Source organism: Miniopterus schreibersii (assembly GCF_964146895.1).
Source record: "Miniopterus schreibersii genome assembly, chromosome: 1".
Taxonomy (NCBI): domain Eukaryota; kingdom Metazoa; phylum Chordata; class Mammalia; order Chiroptera; family Miniopteridae; genus Miniopterus; species Miniopterus schreibersii.
In genome coordinates this window covers 103,123,404-103,147,006 of record NC_138101.1, presented here as the reverse complement: position 1 = coordinate 103,147,006, position 23,603 = coordinate 103,123,404, and the positions used below count along the sequence as shown (strand labels likewise).

General features: G+C 35.2%; 1 protein-coding gene across 3 annotated transcripts in view; it reads left to right on the top strand.

Moving 5' to 3' along the window:
* The window catches only part of MYO9A (myosin IXA), a 271,712-nt gene that overhangs the window by 156,199 nt on the left and 91,910 nt on the right, over positions 1-23,603 (top strand). For all 3 annotated transcript variants that reach the window (XM_081129792.1, XM_081129790.1, XM_081129791.1), the window contains exons 17-18: positions 15,812-15,955; positions 17,302-17,341. In XM_081129792.1, coding sequence (XP_080985918.1) covers positions 15,812-15,955; positions 17,302-17,341 — 184 coding nt within the window. The remainder of the gene's footprint in view (positions 1-15,811; positions 15,956-17,301; positions 17,342-23,603) is intronic.

The following is a 23,603-nucleotide window of genomic DNA, read 5'->3' as shown; positions in this document are numbered from 1 at the left end:
TATAGTAAAATGAAGTACAATAAAATGAGATGTGCCTGTATTCTAACCCTGGTCATTAGAGATCCCTGAGTTAAGGAACCTGTTTCCTTGATTTGGATTTAAAAAAAAGGATGCTATGACTTACCCCACTTCCCAAAGCAATTTGATGGTTATAACTCTCTTAATTACTAGCTTGCATTTCTTTATACTTTAAATTCTATATGGGCTTCTGTTTTTTATATATCAGTTGGGATAGTCTGATATTTTGGTTTAAGATTGATTGTGTATATAAATTCATATGAGACCCTTCACAGGGAACTTGATCAAATCAGCTTGATTCTTTTGTATAGAACAAAGAAAGATATATGTGGCTTTGAAGTAATGTTATCAGGAAAAGGCCAGCTAGCAGCCTTAACAAGAAGATTCTTTCAGATTGTATTTACTGTGTTGATGAATTTATTTTATACATATTTTAGAGAAAATAGGTGAGATGAGGAAGAGGACAGGGTATTAGATAGTTATAAAATAAGATCAGCCATAAAATCATTAGCTTATGTCTATTAGGTGGAGTCTTTTGGATCTTCCCTATGTAATTCTCCTAATAAGTTACTCTTAAATGATAAAAGAGTGAAATGTCCAATTTGGTGGTGATCTAAGCCTAAGAGTTGATGTATTCTGTATAAAAACAGTGAAATGCAAATAGTAAAACTGTTTTTAGTTAGTACAGTATTCCTCAAGTGAGAGAGAAAACTTTCATTAATGTTGAGAGGGCAGTTGTTATTTTTGGTAAGAATGTATAAACTGGAAACAAATGTCATTATATGAAAATATGATTTGAGAAAAAGTACAGAGCCTATGGTTACATATCATACAGCAGAGATGGTAAATGTACTATAGAGGCTGCTGTACTGACCTTTATTATGAATAAGAAGACTGCATTAGTCCCCGGCGGGGCGTGGCTCAGCGGTTGAGCATTGGCCTAGGTTCCAGGAGATTGCAGTTCGATTCCCGGTCAGGGCACATGCCCCAGTTGTGGGCTCGATCCCCAATAGGGGGCATGCAGGAGGCAGCTGATCAATGACAACTCATCATTGATGTTTCTATCTTTCTCTCTTCCTTTCCCTTCCTCTCTCTGAAATCAATAAAGACATATTTTTAAAAAAAAAAAAGGAAAAAAAAAAAGATTGCATTAGTAGCCGAGGACACATATATTACTGGGTGGAAAAAGCTCTTGTAAGTGAATAGTTGTAGAGCAGAATGTGTGAAGACTAAAATATACCATCCTATATTGGGGAAAAAATGCCTTTGGAAACTTGTTATCTAGGAGGAAACAAGAGTGTGTATCAGAATTTATTGTCAACAAATACATAATGCATTTTGTGCATTATAGAAGTGTATGGTAGGTTTTATAATTAAATGGTATCTATTTTACTATCATGCTAATCTTTAGGCATTAATGAATAAGAATAAGTCTCATTAAAACTCTTGGGTTATGGCACCAATCTTTAGGACTTTGTACTATATTGATATCCACATATTTGAGGACTAAGATAAACTTTTCCTCTAAAAGTTAACTGTGTAGCATGTTGTGCATCCTGATTTCTGTTCTTTTTAAAAATTAAAAAAAAATGTTTTATTGATTTTTAGAGAGAAGGGAAGGGAGAGGGAGAAGGAGAGAGAGAAACATCGATGAAAAAGAAACATCAGTCGGCTGCCTCCTGCATGCCCCCTACTGGGGATCGAGCCCAAAACCCCATCATGTGCCCTGACCAAGAATCAAACCAGCGACCTCTTGGTACATGGGATGATGCTCAACCACTGAGCCACACTGGCCAGGCCTGTTGTTAGTACAGGTGAAAACTCACTGTGTAAAGTGTTATTGCTGTTTAAATTCAATTTTTCCTCTTGTTCTGGGCAAATGTCTATCATCTGAAATATTCTATTATAAAATACAACAATGAGAATGAAAGTACTTCTGAAAAAATTTTGATAAAAAAGTCAAAGTCTTTATTACTACCATTGTTTTAGAAATGATCATATTTAACGTTTATAAAGATGAGTGGATTTCAAGGTTCTCTTAGAATCGATACAACTTGATGTCACATAAAATAGCTTGGAGTGAAGTTTTTACACTATAGCTAGATAAATCTCATGAATTTCTTCATGTCTTAGTATATATTTTGTTTACCATATTTTCTAGGAAAATGTAAAACTTGGATATTAATGTAAGTAGGTGTATGTAATTAGTAAATCATAATAATAGCAAATTATTATACTTTACTATAAATTTAAAATCTTAAGTATTGTATAGCCATTTCAAACACAAAGTCTTTTTTGTGTTTTTACATAGTTTGTTGGTCCTTTATATGTTATAAAAATTAATGGCTGTTTTTACTGGGGCATAATTTGCATGTTACATCCATTACTAAACAGATAAATTAAGACAGACAAAACTTGCAGTTCTGGCAGATAATTTATTTATTTGACAAGTACTTAGTGCCAAGTCATGTGGTGGAAACTAGACAGAAACAAGAGTGTGTCATCAGAATTTGTTTTGTAAGATAGGTTGATAAGTGATATGATTGAAGAAATATAGGATGCTATGGAACACATAAAAGGACTGCTTAATTTTTTATGTTGATGTTGTTTTTAAAGAATTAGATGTGGGGGTAGATGTATCAGAAAGATTTTTCAGAAAAAGAATCTTTTAAACTGTTATCCAAGAGAAGAGTAAGAGTAAGCCCTATGAAGAGTGCAGTGATGTAGGCAGAGGAGCAACCTGTATGAAGGTCCAGGGACAAAAAAGCAGTGTGTGTGTGTGTGGGGGGGGGGCGCGGAGGGATGGAGGGAGAGAGGGAGAGAAGGAGAGAATTATACAAATAAAGAATTAAAAGAATGTGAGTGTGAAGAGAGAAGTGTTGAGAGTTGATTCCAGAAAGAAAAAAGTTGATAGGCTGATTCATGTAGGGCAGTTATCATTAGAAGTTACTTAATGCTTTTAAGCAGGGACTGACATTTCAGAAGAATCTCTCTGCCTGATTTATGGAGAATGATTTGTAGAGGCAATAGATTGGATACAGGGAGATTAGTTGTTCCGGGCAAGAGATGATAGCTTGGAATGGGTGGTGGTGGTGGGTATACATTGATGTGAACCTATATTAAGAAGGAAAGTTAAGAGAGAATCTGTGCCTCTCACCTTATTTCATGAGGATTTAGAGTTTATGAGAAGTGTATATTGGATCTTCTCTACTATGTGCAAATAATTTTTATATGTATGTAAGAAATACGTAACTGATCTAATATGTATGAGGAATAAGTATATATACACAAAGACATTGTGTGTTCCATCAATCGTAGCAGCAGTGTGCTAAGGGAGACTGAAATACCTAACTCTGGAAAATCTAAAACAAAGACCTATGTCAAATCATTTGTCAAAACAACCAACTGGTACAAAGACTTCTAAATGCACACAGAGGTTCTGTGTTCTCCCTAGCATTCCATTTATTGTCCTCTCTTTTTGTGGCACAGCCAATTTTTGTTTTCTTTTACTTCCAGTCTTCTAATTTACCACTGAGCCTGCCATTCTAATGCTGGGACTCTTCCTGTCACTTAATGTGTAAAATACCAGTAAAACTTTTCTGTTTTGCCTTAGGCCTTCCCATATCATGTAGGAGGAAGAGAACTGGTTGGGGAGTCACCAGAACTTTGGTATTTGCCAAGCTTATCTTCTTAATCTGTATAATATTATTGATACTGGGGGGATGGGGAGTTATTATTGAATGGGTACAAAGTTTCAGTATTGCTATAAGTGCAGGAGATGGATAGCGGTGATGGTTGCACCATAGTAAATGTACTTAATGCTACTGAATTGTACACTTATAAATGGTTTAAAATGGGAAATTTTATGCTATGTACATTTTACTATAAAAAAAAGAGTATTAAAAAAGGAACCCCACTGTATGGGAGAACATATTTGCCAAGGATACATCTGATAAAGGGATACATTTGACAAAGTGTACAAAGAACTCATACAACTCAACAAGAGGAAGACAATCCAATTAAAAAATAGGCAAAGGACCCGAATAGACACTTCTCCAAAGAGGAAATACAGATGGCCAAGAGACATATGAAAAAATGCTCAGTGTCGCTAATCATCAGAGAGATGCAAATTAAAACCACGATGAGGTATCACTTCACACTTGTCAGAATGGCTGCCATCAACAAATCAACAAACGACTTGTGCTGGCAAAGATGTGGAGAAAGGGGAACCCTGGTACACTGCTGGTGGGAATGCAGACTGGGGCAGCCAACTATGGAAAACAGTATGGAGGTTCCTCAAAAAATTAAAAATGGAACTGCCTTTTGACCCAGTGATTCCACTTCTAGGTATATATACTAAGAATTCTGAAACACTGATCAGAAAGACCATATGCACCCCAATGTTCACAGCAGCACTATTTACAATAACTAAGATCTGAAAACAGCTCAAGTGCCCATCAGTAGATGAGTGGATAGAAAAGCTGTGGGACATCTACACCATGGAATACTATGCAGCTGTAAAGAATGATCTCGTACCCTTTGGGGCAGTCTGAATGGACCTGGAGAATATTATGCTAAGCTAAATAAACCAGGAAAAGAAAGACAAATATCACATGATCTCACTTATATGTGGAATCTAAAGAACTTAATAAACTGATGAACAAAATAGATTCAGTGACATAGAAGCATGGAACAGACTGACGAATCTTGGAAGGTTGGGGGTGGGTGGGGAGAGATTAACCAAAGAATTTATATGCATATATACATAACCCATGGACACAGACAATAGTGTGGTGAAGGCCTGGGGCAAGGAGTTGGTGGTGGGTGGAAGGGATTAATGGGGGGAAAAGGGGACACCTGTAATATTTCAACAATAAAGGTAAATTATATATACATTACAAAAGGGATTCATGCTCTTGGGAGAATAGGGAGTTAATTGTTTTACAGAGCTTCAATTTAGGGTGATGACAAATTCTGAAGATAGAAGGTGGTGACTGTTTTATAACAATGTGAATGTGTTCAGCGCCACTGTATTGCACATTTAAAATGGCTTAAATGGACAGAGAATAGATTGGTGGTTGCCAGAGGCAGGGGGTAGGGGATTGACAAAATTGGTGAAAGGTGGTCAAAATATACAGTCTTCCCATTATAAAATAAGTAAGTCATGGAAATGTAATGTACAGCCTGGTGACTATAGTTAGTAATACTGTATTGAATATTTAAAAATTGCTAAGAGTAGATCTTAAAAGTTCTCATCACACCTCTGGTCAGGTGGCTCAGATGGTTGGAGCATCATCCTGTACAACAAAAGGTATTGGGTTTGATTCCTGGTCAGGACACATACCTAGGTTGCGGGTTTGATCTCTGGCCAGGGAGCTTACTGGATGCAACAGATCCATCCTCCCTCCCTCCCTCCCTCCCTCCCTCCCTCCCTCCCTCCCTCCCTCCCTCCCTCCCTCCCTCCCTCCCTCAACATATCCTCAGGTGAAGATTAAAAAACAAAAGTATTAAAATGGTAAATTTTATGTTATGTATATTGTATCACAATAAAAAATAGCATGGTGTGAATATACCATATTGATTTGTCTGTTATCCTGTCAGTGGATATTTGGTGGTGTTGCTTTAAACATGCTCATACCAATCTTCTTCTTCACCTATTATTAAATCTCGGAGATATGTACTTAGTAATGGAACTGCTAGTTCAGTAGGATATATGCATGTTTTACAAGATAATTCCAAATTGTTTTCCAAGGTAGTTGTACCAATGTACACTAATAGTGTACGCTAACAGAAGCAAATTCCCTTTGCTTCATTTCTTGTCAGCATAATTTATTGTCAGACTTGACTTTTGACAATCTAGAAGTTATAAAATGGTATCTTATTGTAGTTATATTTTTCATTTTCTTGCTTATTAATGATTCTGAACATAGTTTTATATATTTTATGGCTATTTATAAATTTTCTTAAAATGCTTGTTCTTTATTTGCCCATTTTAAAAAACAATTTTTAAAATAAATCTTATGTACTGATCCCACTTAAGGAACATGTTACAAATATATTCTCCCAATTTATAGTTTTTTTGTTGTTAGTCCTCACCTGAAGATATATTTTTTCCATTGAATTTTTTGGAGAGAGGGAAGGATGAGGGGAGGGAAGGACGGGGAAAGAGAGAGAAAAACATCTATGTGAGAGAGACACATTGATTGATTGCCTCCAGCACATGCCCAGACCAGGGTGGGATCCAACCTGCAACCTAGGTATGTGCCCTTGACCAGGGATCAAACCAGCAACCCTTCTGTGTGTGGGCCAGTGCTCTAACCACAGTGCCGCACTGGCTGTGGTGACTTTGGTGAATGAAAATCCTTAAATTTAATGGAATTAAATGTACTAATTTTTTTCCTCTGGTTCTTTTTTTAACTTATTTAAAAAATTATTTCCTAGTCTGAAGTCATCTTTTCACCTAATTTTTTTTCTAACATTTTCTATTTGCCCATCATCAGTTCAACTCCAAGATTTTTTGCCAGTTGTCTGAATTTCCTTTGATCATATACAGTGCATCTTGAATCAGTTTCCTCCTCTTGTAGAAATACCTCCTGTTATTTTGACCTGTACCAGTGTAGAGGGATTGTTCTCTAGATCTGTTGCATAGATGTCTTATTGGTATCTTTTTTTACTTTTGTATTGGGCATTCCTTTTGTTATTCTTCTGTTTTGTGTCAACTATTTTTTTTTCTTCAATTTCTTCCTCACTTTGTAACCTGTTGTGGAGCATATCCTCTGGTAGCTCCATGAGAAGGTATAACTAAACATACCTTCACACTTGATTGGTAATTTGGCTGTGTATAGATCTCTTGGTTGGAATTAATTTTCCTCAGAAGTTAGAAGACATTGTTGTATTGCATTTTAGTTATAGTATTCCTGATTTCTGAGCCCTTGTTTTAAATAACTTTATTGAGATGTAATTTACATACCGCAAGATTTCACCCATTTATACAATTAAGTGGGGTTTGGTGTGTTTCAGAGTTGACCAACCATTCCAAAATCTAATTTAGAGCATTTTAATCACATCTAAAAGAAACTTCCTACTTACAGTTTCTCTCCTCCATTCCAACTCTAGGTAAATATGAATCCACTTTTTATCTCTATAGATTTGCCTATTCTAGAAATGTCATTTAAATGGAGTCTTAGAATATGTGGCCTTTAGTATGAAACTTGTTTAACTGAGCATGTTTTCAAGGATAATTCATGTTACAGCATGTTCCAATACTTCATTCCTTTTTATGGCCACATAATATTCCATTGTATGGATATTTTGTTTATCAGGTGATCAACACTTGGATTGTTTCCACTTTTTGGCTATTATGAATAATATTTCAGAGAACATTCATGTACAAGTTTTTGTGTAGACATATGTTTTGATTCTTTTGAGCACATACCTAGGTATATAGTGACTGTGCACATACCTGGGTCATATGGTGACTATGTTTTGTTTAACATTTTGAGAAATTGCCAAACTATTTTCCAAAGTGGCTGCAACATTTTATATTCCCTCTTGTAATAGATAAAGAGTTCCAATATCTCCACATCCTTGGCAATATTTGTTTTTGCTTTTCTTTTTTCTTTTAGCTGTCTTAGTGGGTGTGAAGTAATGGCTCATTCTGGTTTTGATTTGTATTTCCCTAATGCCTAATGATGTTCAGCATCTTATCATGTGCTTATTGGCAATTTGTATATCTTCTTTGATGATTCATTTATTTTCTTAATAAGTGTCTACTTAGCCCATTAAAAATTATTTCTTTTTGGTGTGTATTCTTCTTTCCAAGTATAAATATAATTGTCTTAAACAAAACTGTGAAAATGCAACCATATTTTATTTAAATTTAATACATGTAAACATCTTTTTATGCCATTAAATATTATTCTACAACATGAGTTTTAATGACCTCATAGACTTCCATTCAGTGGTTGTAACCATTTATTTCACCTATTTCTAATTATTGGTTATCTGGATTGTTAACTAATTTTTTATACTGATGAAAATTTTTGTAGTTAAATGTTTGTATGTTTTATTTTCTTATTTTCTGTCCCTCTTAATTAAAAGCTTAACCAGAAGAATGGAACAGAGCTGTTATAAAAATTTAAAGATATTGACCTGGCTATCTATAAAAGCATTATAGACTATTATAGTTTAACTAAAGAACTAATGGGGGTAGAGAGATTCCAAGATGGTGGCACATTAAGTGGAAGCTACACTGACACTCTCCCAGGACCAAAATGGAATTATGATTAAAATATAGAAAAACCATCCTGTATAATCAACTGAAGACTAGCTGGAAAGAACCCTCATAACCAAGGGCCTAAAGTGAAGACTGCATAGAGACTGGTGGGAAGTGTGGAGGCACAAGAGAGCTGGCAAGGCTCCCACAGGCAGCAGCGGAAATTCCCAAGGGATATCTCAGCTGTGGGGGGTTCTCACTGAGAACTGTGGGGTCTAAACCCCAAGCTGGTCTCCCCAGCTCAGAGCACCAGGACTGAGAAAGGTGCCCACACAACATTAGGTTATAAAAAGCAGCGGGGTTTCTGTCTGTCAGGGAGAGGTCTAGAAATGCAGGCACCCTCTTAAAGGGCTAACACACAAAATTTTGTGTGCAACCACTCACCTTCAGCTCCAGCAGAGAGAGGGTAGAGTGGCCTAGTGCTCTGTGAGGAGAATCAAGATTGAGGGCTCTGGGGATAGAGCTTGGATTTCTGTTCTGAATCATTCCCCCATGCTGGAGAGGACATCGTTCTCATGTAGACCTTTACCATCCAGGCAGCTTTTCCCTAGGGGGGAGGCAATTGCCTCACCCTGTTGGAAAACTTCTCACCCAACCCTATGGAGCTTATGCCTTCCTGTGGTCTACAGCCCGAGGCTCATTAAGTGACTGAGAATAACAGCCTACATGAGAAGGCAGATCTCTGGATGCTTTGAGTCTTTGCCTGATCTTCTAGACCCAGGACTAGGAAAAGCAGACCTTGGTGCATAGCTGGGTCCTTTTCAAATGCACTAAGCCCCAGAAAAGGCAGCCACAAGCTGTGGATCACTGAAAGCTACAAACGGTGCAGTCACAAACAATATCTGACATTGGCCTGCGCCGTAGACCATCCAAAAAGACTGGGGTCCTTGCAGATCAACCTAATTCATAGAAACAAACCTAAACAGACAGCCAAAATGGGGAGACAAAAGCCCCAAATGAAAGAGCAAAAGAATTCTCCAGAAGAGATAAATGACATGGAGATAAGCAGTCTGTCAGATACAGAGTTCAGAATAATGATTTTTAAGGATGCTCAACAGCATGAGAAAAGATATGGAAACTATGAAGGAATTAAGAAATAAAAAATACATTGGAAGGAATAAACAGCAGATTAGGGGAAGCTGAGGATCGAATTAGCGAATTAGAAGACAGGGTAGAAAAAAATCAATTAGAGAACCAAAAAGAAGAAATAAGTAAAAAACAGGAGGACAGATTAAGGGAGCTGTGGAACAACATGAATGTAACAATATTCACATCATAGAAGTCCCAGAAGATGTAGAAAATAAGCAAGAGTTAGAGAGCCTGTTTGAGGAAATAATGACAGAAAACTTCCCTAACCTGGTGAAGGAAAAAGTCATACAAGTTCAGGAGGCACAGAGAGTCCTAAGCAAGAAGAACCCAAAGAGGCCCACAACCAAACTCATTATAATTAAAATGCCAAAAATTTAAGACAAAGAGAGAATCTTAAAGGCAGCTAGAGAAAAGCAATTTTTTTACCTACAAAGGAGCTCCCATAAGGCTCTCGGCTGATTTCTCATCAGAAACCCTTCAGGCCAGAAGGAAATGCCATGAAGTATTCAAGGAAATGAAAAGCAAGGATCTGAAACCAAGACTCCTCTGTCCAGTAAGGCTATCATTCAAAATAGATGGTAAAATAAACAGCTTCCCAGACAAAAAAAGGGTAAAGGAGTTTTTCCACTGCCAAATCAGCATTGCAAGAAATCTTAAAGGTATTGCTGTAATAATAATAATAAGTATATATATATATAGAAACACAGGCATAAAGAATTTAAATGACAATAAGTACCTATCAATAATAACTTTAAATGTAATGGATTAAATACTCCAATCAAAAGGCATAGGGTAGCTGAATGGATAAGAAAACATGACCCCTGTATGTGCTGTCTATAAGAGACCCACCTGAGAATAAAAGACTCACACAGGATGAGAATTAAGGGATGGAAAAAAAATTTTCATGGAAATGAAAAAAACCTGGGGTAGCAGTACTTATATCTGACAAAATAGACTTTAAAATATAGGCCATAACAAGAGGCAATAAAGGTCACTACATAATATTAAAGGGATCGGTTCAATAAGAGGATATAACTGTGGTAAACATACGTACCCAAAATAGGAACACATACACACACACATATATATGAATAAACTTCTGGAGGATTTTAAGGGAGGGATCGACAGTAATACAGTCATAATAGGGGACTTTAACACCCTATTGACTTCGCTGGACAGATCTCCCAGACAAAAAATCAACAAGGAAACAGTGACTCTAAATGACGAACTAGATGAGATTGACTTAATTTACAGTTACAGAACATTTCACCTCAAACTGTAGAATATATATACAGGTGCACATGGGGTCATTCTGAAAGATAGACCACATGTTAGGACACAAAACATGTCTCTACAAATTATATGGAGAAAAGGGAACCCTAGTACACTGCTGGTGGGAATGCATTCTGGTGCAGCCACTATGGAAAACAGTATGGAAATTTCTTTAAAAATTAAATACGGAGTGCCATTTGACCCAGTGATCCCAATTCTAGGAATATATCCTAAGAAACCCAAAACAACAATCAGAAAGAATATGTGCACCTTTATGTTCAAAGCAGTACAATTTACAATAGCTAAGATCTGGAAACAGCCCAAGTGCCCATCAGTAGGCGAATGGATAAAAAAGCTGTGGGACATTTTCACCATGGAATACTATGCAGCTACAAAAAAGAAGGATCTCTTACCCTTTGAGAACATGGAGGGACCTGAAGAGTATTATGCTAAGCAAAATACTTAGAGAAAGCCAAGTATCACATGATCTCACTCACGTGGAATATAATGAACAAAATAAACTGATGAACAAAAATAGATCCAGAAACACGAATCTCAAAGGGAAGTCTGGGGTCGGGAGAGATCAATCAAAGAATTTATATGCATATATGCATAACCCATGGACATAGACAAGAGTGTGGAGAAGGTCTGGGGGAGAGGACGGGTGGATGCTGGGTGGAGATTCTTAATGGGGGAAAAGAAGGGGACATCTGTAATACAACAATAAAGATAAAAAAAACTAATGGGAAAATAATTTTTAAGGTTATATTTCATTTTTCAAAACAGGAAGTTTCAAAAATAGTACAAAAGAAAAAAAATAGTTTATTGGGCCTCATGTATTCTTCACTCAGTTTCCCTTAAGTGACATCTTATATAATAGTGGGACATTATCGAACCCAGGAAATTTATATTAGTATATTAATATTAACTAAACTACAGTGTTCATCATTTAAAAAATCTGTATGTGTGTGTATGTGTAGTTTTTTGCAGTTTTATCTCATGTATAGATTTGTGTAACTGACACAGTCAAGATACAGAACTCTCATTATCACAAAAGCATTCATGCTCTTTGTAGTCACTCTTCTCTTTCCCTGTCCCTGTCCTGTCCACTATCGACCGCTAGTATATTCTTCATATTTATAGTTTTGTTATTTTGAGAACGTTATATAAATAGAATCATGTAGTATAAAACTCTTAAGGAGCAAAAACTTTTTCTCTGCCTGCTTAGGTTCAGTGGCTGGCGGCCTCTGAATTAAACTATTGACAGATTTACAGGAGAAAAAGCATGCAGTTTTTATTAATATTTTATGTGCATGAGTAACCACAGAAAAGCGAACTTAGAAGCAGTTATACTTGGGGGCTTATATTCTTTTTACAAAGGAAAGGTGATTTAGGCTTCAGGAAATGATAAAAAGTGGGGAAATGGCTAGGAAATATATGAGGAATCTAATGGAAGTTATTTTAATAAGGTTTGTTTATGTAAATTCATGTCAGTGTCTATGTCTCTGGTGAGAAGAGTTGCTCTCCTTTTCCTCGTAAGGGAGAGGGACACCTTCACAAAGGGAAATGTATGCTTTGCTTTTAAGGGCAGAGAACTAACTCTTCCTGTTATGTGCTGATTCTCAGTTCCTTTCAGTTCAAAATAATCCTTATGCCAAAGTAGCATATTTTGGGGTTATATATCCTAACCCCCTTAATAAGATTTTGAGATTAATTTTTTTCTCAAATCTGCCAGGTTGTTACATATATCAGTAGTTCATTCCTTTTTATTTCTGAGTAATTTTTCTAGTTTTAAATAAGGTTGTCTTAGTATTTTTGGGTAGTATATTTATATATTCCAGATACAGTTCCCTTATTAGATACATGATTTGAAGGTATTTTCTCTCAGTCTGGGAGTTAGTTGTCCTTTCACTTTTTTATGGTAGTGTTTTAAAGTACAAAAGTTTTTTATTTTAATGAAGTCTTATTTATTTAGTTTTCTTTTTTGCTATACTTTTTTGGTCATATTTAAGAAATTACCTAAGCCCATGTCACAAACATTATGTTTTTCTCTAAGAATGTTATAGTCCTAGCTCTTAAATTTAGATGTATGATCCATTTTTAGTTTTTTTTCTTTTTTTTATCTGTTGTAAGATAGAAGTCCAACTTTATTCTTTTGCATGTGGAGATCCAGTTATCTCAGCACCACTTGTTGAAAATACTGTTCTCTCCTCATTGAATTGTTCACACCTTTTCAAAACTCAATTGACCATAACTGATAGTGTTTATTTCTGGATTCTCAATTCTGTTCCATTGATCTGTATATCTTTCCTTATGACAGTACCATGTTGTTTTGATTACTGTAGCTTTGTAATGTGCTTACACACCAGGAACTATAATTCTTCCTGCTTTTGGTGTATGTGTTTTTTTAACACCATTTTAGCTATTCTGTCTTCTTTTCATTTCCATATGCATTTTAGGATCAGCTTGTCAATTTCTTCAAAAAAGGCAGCTGGCGTTTTGATTGGGGTTATCTTGAATCTGTAGATCAATTTGGGGAGTATTATCAACAAGGTTGAGATAGAGTAAGCGGGGGGAAGAGTGATGAGATCAAATTAGAAAGAGGGAGGCCATGTTACATTTACCTTTTAGATAATGTAAGAATTTTTGGCTTTTAATGATAATGAGAAAGAAAGACACAGGAGGATTTTGAGCAAAACACTGACTTGATTCAGCTTATAGATTAAAATTAATGATCTGGCTGACTTCTTAGTATATCTCAGACTCATTAACAACATTTCTGCCCCTGGAATTTTGTGTTTTTTCTTTTCTCTGCGTGGAATACTCTTCTCCCAGATAACTTCTTGAGGAAATTAAAAAAAAATCTCCTTCACATCTCTGTTTAAATGGAACCTTATTGATGCCCTATTAAAAAGACTAACATTCTGACTTCTTTTAATCCTTCTTTCCTGTTTAAAATTTCTCCTTAGTGCCTGTTATGTGGCATACAATATATTCTTTCATGTGTTTATTATTTGTCTCTTTCCACCTGAATTTAAGCCTTGTGAGGGTAGAACATTTAGTATGTTAACTGGTATATGCCCATTGCTAGAAAAATAATTGGCACTATTTGGTGCTCAATAAATATTTTTAAATGAGTGAAAGTATATTCAGCCGCATTTTCATTAGTGTCACGTTTTTAATTTTCAAGATTTTTTTGTTACTAATTTTATCTTTTCAATGCTTTTTATAGCATCTTGTTCTTATTTTATACATGGAATCTTTTCTCTCTTCTTTTTTAAAGATATTATGATAGCTTTTAAAAAGTTTTCTTTTCCCTGTCTAGTTTTTTTCCCCCCTTCAAGTTGTTTATGTCATGATTGTTTTGGTCTCTGTGTCTCATGCTAGGGACTTCTGTTAGCTATCTAGTGAACCTTGGTCAGCTGTTCATATTTAGGATTGAGACACTGAAAAGCTAATTAGAATCATTAGTTGGGTGTGTTGTCAGTCTCTGGAACATACCAGTATATTTGGTTCTTTCCTCTTCGCCTGGTCAGATTTCACACAAAAGTTTATTTTAATTTTCTGCCTGGAGAATATGCAGTTGACCCTTGAACAATACAGGGGTTAAGGATGCCAACACCCCCTGTGCAAAGTTTTGCATATAATTTTTTAAAGTATGTTTTTATTTATTTCAAAGAGAGGAAGGGAGAGGGAAAGAGAGATAGAAACATCAATGATGAGAGAGAGTCATTGTTCAGCTGCCTCCTGCACGACCCCTACTGGGGATCAAGCCCAAAACCAGGACATGTGCCCTAACAGGGAATTGAACCAGTGACCTCTTGGTTCATGGGTTGACACTCAACCACTGAACCAAACTGGCCGGGCATGTAACTACTGTTGATCAGAAGCCTTACTGCTAACATAAACAGTTTATTAACACAGGTTATATTCTTACAATAAAGTAAGCTAGAGAAAAGCAACTGTTATTAAGAAAATCATAAGAAAGAAAAAATACATTTATAGTATTTATTGAAAAAAATGTGTGTATAGTGGACTGGTGCAGTTCAAATCTGTGTTGTTGAAGGGGCAACTGAAGCCCAGCTGCCAGCATTCTGGATCCAGCTGGATAAGAGAACTGAGACCTCTATTTTCAATATTTCCATTAGCTTGTGTATAGCATACCCATCCTCAATGTGCATGGTGCTGCCCAGTCCATGATTTTCTCTTTCATCCTCTTGATTATGTAAAGGAGGGGTGGTCATCAGGTTGCATGGATTTTTAAGTGCTTCTTAAACTGACTTTCAACTAGTGCTCCTTATTTTTAACCTACAGTTTCCACCACTTCCTGAGATACTTGGTAGCTCCAGTTCTGGAGCCTCTGAGGAGTCCTGCAGAGTAAATAGGGATGCTTCTTAACTTTCCCCACAGCCGGTTTAAGGTTTACTACTGAAAAAGCTATTTACTCTCTATATCTGCTTTCCATATTTCAGAAATGTGTTTCTGTTATATATTAGTATATTCTCTTAAGTGTTTATTCCTTTAAAAGTTGTTAATGTTTCTGTGGGTTTCTGGAGGAATTAAAATATAAATGCAATTTGCTGTCTTTACCTGGAAAGCCCCCTATTAACTCTTTTTACTGTAATCCCTAATAATTTTATCTGTTTTATTCATTCCTGTACCTTCAGTGCCTAGAATAGTGCTCAGCCCTAGTGGACATGTGTGTAATAGTGAGACCTCCCATGAAGAAATTAAATATTCAACAGGATGGGTTGGCCTATTATAATTGGAAATTCCTTCAGTAGCATTTGGAAATTCTAAAATCTAACGAAGACAAAAGCCTTTACATTATATTATAATACGTTATATTATTTATTGATTGTTAAATGGTTAACAGTATATTTAAAGACATTAACTGTATGATGTGCTCATCTACATGCACACTTGCATGTAAATGTGTCAGAATCCATAGAAAATTTTTTTGTTTTGAATGAATAAAAGGTTAATTTAAATTGATTGATAATCTCTTTGATAAAAAAAACACTTGCTGTTGGTTTAGCATTTTTTCTAAATTTTAACTTTAGTGTTTAAAGGTTCATTTTACTTTTGAAAGCAGTTTAGAGTGTTAGAGATGTCCCAGTTAACTAAAGTAAATTGTACTATATTTAATTTTTACAGTGATACATTTGATATTGCCTGGAATGGTAGAACTGGGATTCGCCAGAGCAGACTGTCAAGTAACACCTCCTTGCTTGACAGAGATGGGATATTCGCTAATTCAGCTAGCAGCAAACTCTTGGAAAGAGCCCATGGAATTCTCACGTTAGTATTAATCAGTAATGTGGATTGCTTTTAATGACAGGTTTAAAATCCTGAGTGAAAAAAGAAGGGGTGATGGAGATACTATTTCATGAGTAGAATTTTGAGTGAAACAAGAGTCAGCATTTAGAGTTCTGAATCTTATGCATTATTAAGCTGATGGGTTTTTGTTTGTTTTAGTCTGACTAGGAGAATCATGGTTGAATATACCTATTATAGAGATGATTCATTATTGCTCTTTAATGGACCTTAATCCAGAGAGAGACAACACTGTTAGCTCTTTTCAGGATTCCTGGTCTTTAACAGCAATTGTCCTTCAATTCTGGCAGTCCTAACAAATTGGGCCAGAAAATTCCCTATGAAATGATGAATGGGACCACATATAGTGATACATAACACTTATCCAAACCTGCCATTCCTCATTATCTGGTTCTAGAATTGGTTTAAGGATATAGATACAACTATGCATGGTGGACCAGTAAAAAGTTAACTAACCACCTTTATGAACATAATCCAGATAATTCTAAAGCATAGTTTTGGACCACTAGCTAGAAGTATGACTGATTTGGATTCCTTAACCCCTAAGTTATTGTGTAACAGTGTCATAGGCTCAATTTATGTAAGTGTTGCTATAATCCAGAATTATGAATTAACTCATTTAATTCTCACAACAACTCTAAGAGGTTGGTGGTATTATCTTCCTTATTTTACATTATCATGTAATGAAACGAAGGTTTGGAGAGGTTAAAATCATACCTTAGTAGGTGAGAGAGCTTAGATTCAAGCCCATGTCTTTCTGACTCCCCAACTCATGTTCATAAGTATTAGCTTTTATCTTTCTTTCTGTAGCCATAATAATAACAAAAGGTCTCGATGTAAGTATGATTTTGAGTTATGAATAAAAAAAAAAATAGAAGAGAATTTTTAATTTCCAAAAGTAAAAAATTGTAAGTTTTAGTAAAAAGTACATTTTAACAATTCATTAAAATATAAGCATCTATTTAAAGTCTTGAAGTGACAGAAACAAAACTTCTGTAGTCATAAGAAATTAGAGCCCTATTAACCTCCAAAAGAAAATGAAACTTTAGCTTTGAATGTACAACATTATATTGTTGATCATCAGGCATAAATCTGTTTATACCTATATTACAGAGCAGGTATCTCTTTTCTTGTTCTCTTTTCCTTGCTTACCTTCCTTCCTAAAGTTGCCTGCTTAGTTGTATCAGACAGCATTTTCATATAGATGATTTACATCTTGGAAATGGGTATATAACCTGTTGTTTCAGTAGCGACCTTGAAATGATCCATCTCTACAATAGTTTTTTTCTGTGTGTGATTTGTCTCTTTAGGAGAAACAGAAACTTCAAATTCAAGCCTGGCCTTCCAAAGGTGGGTATTATGAAAAATCTTTTTTCCACTTTTTCCATTGGTGTCCTATTTCATAATTATATTTTTAGTACTCATGCAAACAATCTTTAGAAATCAAAGATAAGAGCTACCTTATTTATACACAAAATAGGAACTGTATGCATTCAGTAAAATCCATTTTAGAAATAAGATTGGATGTTATAAAATGGCCAAGCTTAATGATTCAGGTAGATATTTATTTGTGATACATCTTTTTTTCTAGTATTTGAAAAGCTTCTGAGTAAAATGTAAATTTTTGTTAAGTAATTGCCTCTTTACATGAGATCTTTTTATTTTTCCTTGAGCCAAGTTAAGATCAAATTCTGAATTTTACCTGATTTTTAAATAATTTCTAATTAGTCCTTACCTAATTCTTATCATCATTAGCACTAGTTAAGTTTTTCTGTAAAGGTCCATACAGGTTTACAGACCTGTCGTCTCTGTTGTAACTATTTAGCTCTGCTATTGTAGCACAAATGCAACTATAAACAATACATAATTGAATGAGTGTGACTGTATTCCAATAAAACTTTATTTATGGATACTAAGTTTGAATTTCATGTAATTTTCACATGTCACTGAATATTTTTCAATTTTTTTCAGTCATATAAACCATATAAAAAATAGTGGGCAGGATTTGGCTTTTGGACTATAATTTGCCTACTCTGATCTCCATTGTTAAGGTAGAGATGGCATTCGAAAAATTAATGAATTTACTAAAGAAAGAAAAATCTTCATAGATGAGACTGGCGAATGTCAGAGGGATGGAGGAGGGCGGGTCGGTGGAAGGGGAGAGAATAACCAAAGAATTTATATACATATATGCACAACCCAAGGACACAGACAATGGTGGGGAGGGGGACTGGGGAGAGGGATGGGAAGGGGTGGAACGGGTCATTGGAGAGAAAAAGGGATATCTGTAATATTTTAAACAAAAATAAAATTTAAAATAAAAAGAAAAATAAAGAAAAATCTTACTGTTTCATTCTCTTGTATCTTCCCAAAGAAGGAATCCTACCCCTTGTATTGTAACCTTGTTAATGAACACAATTTCAAAATTTTAAAAGAATTGGAATTCCAAATGGCATGGTTCAGTGGTTAAGCGTAGACCTATGAACCAGCCTTGGTTTAATTCCTGTTCAGGGTACATGCCTGGGTTGCAGGCTCAACCCCAGTGGGAGGCGTGCAGGAGGCAGCTGATCAATGAATGATTCTCTCATCATTGATGTTTCTATCTCTCCCTCTCTCTCCCTCTCTCTGAAATCAATAAAAACATATTTTAAAAAAATCTCAAAGTTGAAAACAAAAAAGAACAGGAAAAGAGCTGTTTATTCTTATGATTCCCTAGTTTAAGAAAAAAGAAAAGGAATTTGTTTTTATTATTTCTTCTACCTAAGTTATCTTCGGTTTCCAAAGAAAATTTAATGCACTGCTGATGTTGTTTCTGGTAGTGGTAAATATTGTTTTGAACTACAAACCACAAAGAAAATTTATGTAACTGGTTTGTCATGATGTTCTAATTATGAAAAGATTTTATGTAGAGAAAAAAAGAGGACACCATATTTGTTCTGAAACATCTTTATCCATTTGTCTTTCTCCTTCATTCTCTTTAGTCTTTTAGTAGTTTGAATGTCACCTCTGGGCCTACCTATTTGCACTGTTCTTTTTCACTCACCTCAAATGGATAACTTCTTAAACTTCATATGATGGCCACCATCAATATATTGGATACATCTGAAGTAAATAATACCATTCAATCATAGGAATCCCATCTATTTCTCTCTCTCTCTAACTAAAATGTAGCTAATTTTTTGTTATTTTAGTGTTTTATTGATTCAGATGCATATATTTAATATCAGAGAGGCAACATAGCCTATGAGAGTACGGACTTTGGAGTCAAACTGACCTTGAGTCAGGCTAAGATCAAATTTAGGTTACATTCAAATTATGGATCTATTTCTTGCTCTCTGGTTTTTGGAGTACTCTAACTTGTCTTAACCTTTGTCTCATCTGTCATGCATGGGATAATATATGTTAGAATTAGAGATACGTGTTTGGTACATGCATGAGTAGCAGTCAATAAATAATAAATTTATTTCTTCATATTTGCCATCAGAACCTTTAGAACTGGATTTGTGGCTTATTTGTATACATACATATGTGCATGATATGTGGTTTGTTTAGGAATCTTATTCTTCCTCTTTCATACATTTATTTAAATATGCCTCATTTTTTCTAATTACTAAATGGTTTGCTTGTTTCTTTCAGTCCATTTCAGATAAGGCAATACAAATATATATTACTATAAATTAAAGTGGCAGATCTTATATCGTCATTGTGGTCATTTTTTGAACGAGATATTTCTGACCACAGGAATATAGATAACTTGAACTTTTTTTTCTTTTGCTCTTTGGTGAAATCTGTAGCCTCTTTCATATTTTGCTATATGAAGCATTTTTGCATGCACCTCTACAACTTTTATAGCTAGTGGAAATAAGATTCAGTCACCTGTGTTCAGGGCACCTCTGGCACTTCGTTTTATTGAGATAGTCAGGATTTAGAATGCTTTATTTTTACTACAATCCTGAACAGTTAAACGTAAGCCATATTTAACAAATATAACCTTCAACAGCCCTTAACTCTCTGTTAATATAGTTCTCTCTTGATAGTACTTTCCCTTTTCTCTCTTAGAATTTATTTCTGCTTAGTGCCCTTTTGATAGTACTTTCTTTTTTTGGGGGGGGGGGTCTCCTTTTTCATCTTCTTTAATTTTCACAACACCTTGTGAGGTAGGTTATTATTAGGACATGATTAAATGAATGAATGCTTTCAAATTAAAGCTCAACAATAGCTTTGTTTTCAGACCTTCTTCCAATTGGACAAGCTTCTTACTTCACTGACCTCCTTTATGGTTTACTTGCACATGGCTCCTTGGCCAACTGGGCAGGGGCAGAAACCATGGGACAGGCTTCTATATCCTTAGCTATGGTTCCTCCTTGTTTCTCAAGGCCCTGTGGATGCTCAGCAGAAGAAGCTGAATTATTTTTATTTTCAAGCATCTTGTGCAGCTTTGCATGCCTCTTACCTCTGTTGATGGGACCAGACCTGGGGTCTTGGCTAAGGTGTTGTTCAGCTGGTGGATACAAGTTCAGTCAGTGGTTATGACTCCAGTCCAGAAAGAGTATTTCCCACAGCAAGATGCCAAACGACCACACATCACTCTGAGTAGTATAACTCTTGTCAAAAATGGCTTCAGGTGCTATTCACTTAAGTGGGAGTCTTGCATCTCTATTCCAGACATAGTCAGGGTCTTTGTAGATGTGTCTGGCCAAATCAAAATCACAGATCTTCACAATGTTGTAATCAGCTAGAAGGATGTTCTGAACAGCCAAGTCCTGGTGAATGCATTTTCTAGAAGAGAGGAACTCCATGCCCTTGGCCACCTGGAAGCTATAGCAGATCAGGTCCTCCAAGGGGAAGGGGGTGCTTGTAGAGAATATTCAGATCTACTCAGTGGGTTATTGTAGCCCCCAGAAGGTGGTGGTTACTTTCTTCCTCCTCATCAGATTCACTATAGTTCTTGTCCTCAATGATTATTACAGATGGTACTTTCCCTTTTCTCTCTTAAAATGTATTCCTGCTCCTACTTTGAAGCTGTCACTTCTATTAAATCTACTTTTCTAACATGACCTTTTAATTTCCAATTTTTTCTGATAGTTGCCCCACTTTGACACCCTGCTCATCTCTCTTAGTTGAATTCCAAAGTGATTTTAGTGTGTCACTTTCCTACTAAATTTTTAGTCAGTCAGGTTCAGGATAAGAAGTTAATTTTAGTCCTCTTTAACATGAGCAGTATCTTTTTTAATTAAAAAAATTTTTTAATTACAGTTGACATGCAATATTATATTAGTTTCAGCTATACAACACAGTGATTAGACATTTATATACCTTATGAAATGATTACCCTGATAAGTCTAGGACCCATCTGACACCATACATAGTTATTATAATATTATTGACTATATTTCCCAATGCTGTACTTTACATCCCTGTGACTGTTTCTATAACCGGCAATTTGTATATCTTAATCCCTTACTCTTTTTCATCTATTCCCCTACCTACCCTTTGGCAACCATCAAAATGTTCTCTGTGTCTAGAGTTTGTTTCTGTTTTGTTTGTTCATTTATTTTGTTTTGTTTTGTTTTTTAGATTCTACATATAAGTGAAATCATAGTGTATTTGTCTTTCTCTGTCTATCGAAGTTGTCACAGATTATAAGATTTTATTATTTTTTATGGCTGAGTAATATTCCATTGTATATATGTACCAACTCTTTATCCATTTGTGTACTGATGGGCACTTGGGTTGCTTCCATATCTTGGGTATTGTAAACAGTGCTTAAGCAGTATTTTTTTAATGTTTGTTTCTATAGCTCCTTGCACAGCAAGCAGTAAATAGTTTTTTTAAATGAACTGATTAATTAAGCTGAATAAGTGAAACAATGAAGATGGAATTAAGAAAGGAATAAAGTAGATAATGAACAGAAGACCTAAGAAATAAATTAACTCTATATTTCTCTTCTTCTAGATATCTGTTCCACATTCCAGTTCTTGGTTTCTGTTACATCATGCTGGGTTTCTGTCACATCATCTTTCTGTCACATTGCAGCTGTCACTTAACTGGATTCATCTCTCTCTTGTCCCCTTAGTCTCCTGTCTTCCACCTTGTTCCATTTTTCCCTGTCTCTCCATTTTTCACTTGCCCTATTTATCTTTTTCATAAATCTTAACCCTCAAGTTACCATTTATTTTATAATGTCCTTGTAGCCTGTTTACCTGTATTTGAATGTACTGTATTCCTAGTACTTAGAACAGAGCCTGATTTGTAGTAATCACCCTGAGTATTTGTTGTTTGATCTGATCATGGTGATTTTAATGGGCAGAAGTCTGGTCTTCAGTTGGTAAGGAAACATTGCTCAAAAATCATTAGTTGCTAACCATCCATTCATTCATCAAAACTAATATTTATTGATTACCTATTCTGTACCAGAACACTGTTTTAGGCATTAGGGGTACAGGGATGAACAGTCTAGTCAGAGTCTTTGCTTTCCTTTATCTTCTAGTGGAAAAAAAACCAAAAACCAAATAAAGAAATGAAAAGATGATTAGGTGATGTTATGTGCAAAGAAGAAAAGAAATTACATGTTGACTTACCGGTGGCCAACTTTTTGGGTAGTTAAGTAAGAACTTCATGAAAAAGTTTGGGGCATTTAAGCTAGAAGTTGAATGCCAAGAAAAATCAAGCCATGTAAAGATTTGGCTGTGGAGTATTCCAAGCAAATGAAAAAATTAGAAAGACCTTTTTGTAATAATACATGTGGTTTTGTTTTTTTTTAAAAATACTTTTCCAGTTAATCTCCTTGAAGACAAGGACTATAAAAAAATAGTTACTTGTATTTTCCACTGTCCATATGATGCTTTCACATAGTGACAAATATTTATTAATTAATTTTAGTATCACTTTAGATATGGTTATAAAATTTCCAAGGTCTTTTTCTCAGAAGTATCTTAAATGTTTGGGGTAAAAATCATTTTAAGCTTTAGTGCTAATTTGTTCTTATGGATAAACTATAAAATTATTCTAATTAGTTTTTACCAGTATGTAAAAATATTTTTTTCTTAGTATGCAGTGAATTTTCTTGTGAGAATTTAAAAAATGCTAATAGAAATAAAGTAAAAGCCCTCCAAAATTCAACATACACATACCATCATACATATATGTTACTGTTTTACATGGCATTTTTTGTCAACAGTATTTGCAAATATTTCTCTATGTCAGGAAATACGGGGCTTTTTAAAATTGAATTTATTGGGGTGACATTGGTTAAATTAACCAGTGGTTTCAGGTATACAATTCTGTAATACATCATCTGTGTATTGTATTGTGTTTACCACCCCAAGTGAAGTCTTCCATCACCATTTGTCCCCCTTTTACCCTCTTCTACCTCCCCTCCCCCCACTTTCTCTGTGGTTATGGTGGTTTTATGAAGTAATGTAGTACTCAGTTGTGTGGATGAAGCATACTTTACAAAAAGAATTCATATAAATACATATCTCTGCTCATAATTTTTTATTATTTTTTGAAGTACATTGTCAAAAATAGCATTCTGATCTTGTCTGACATTATCCTTAAATAAATACCTAAAAATGACATTGCTTATCGGGAAGATTATACTGATTTGCAT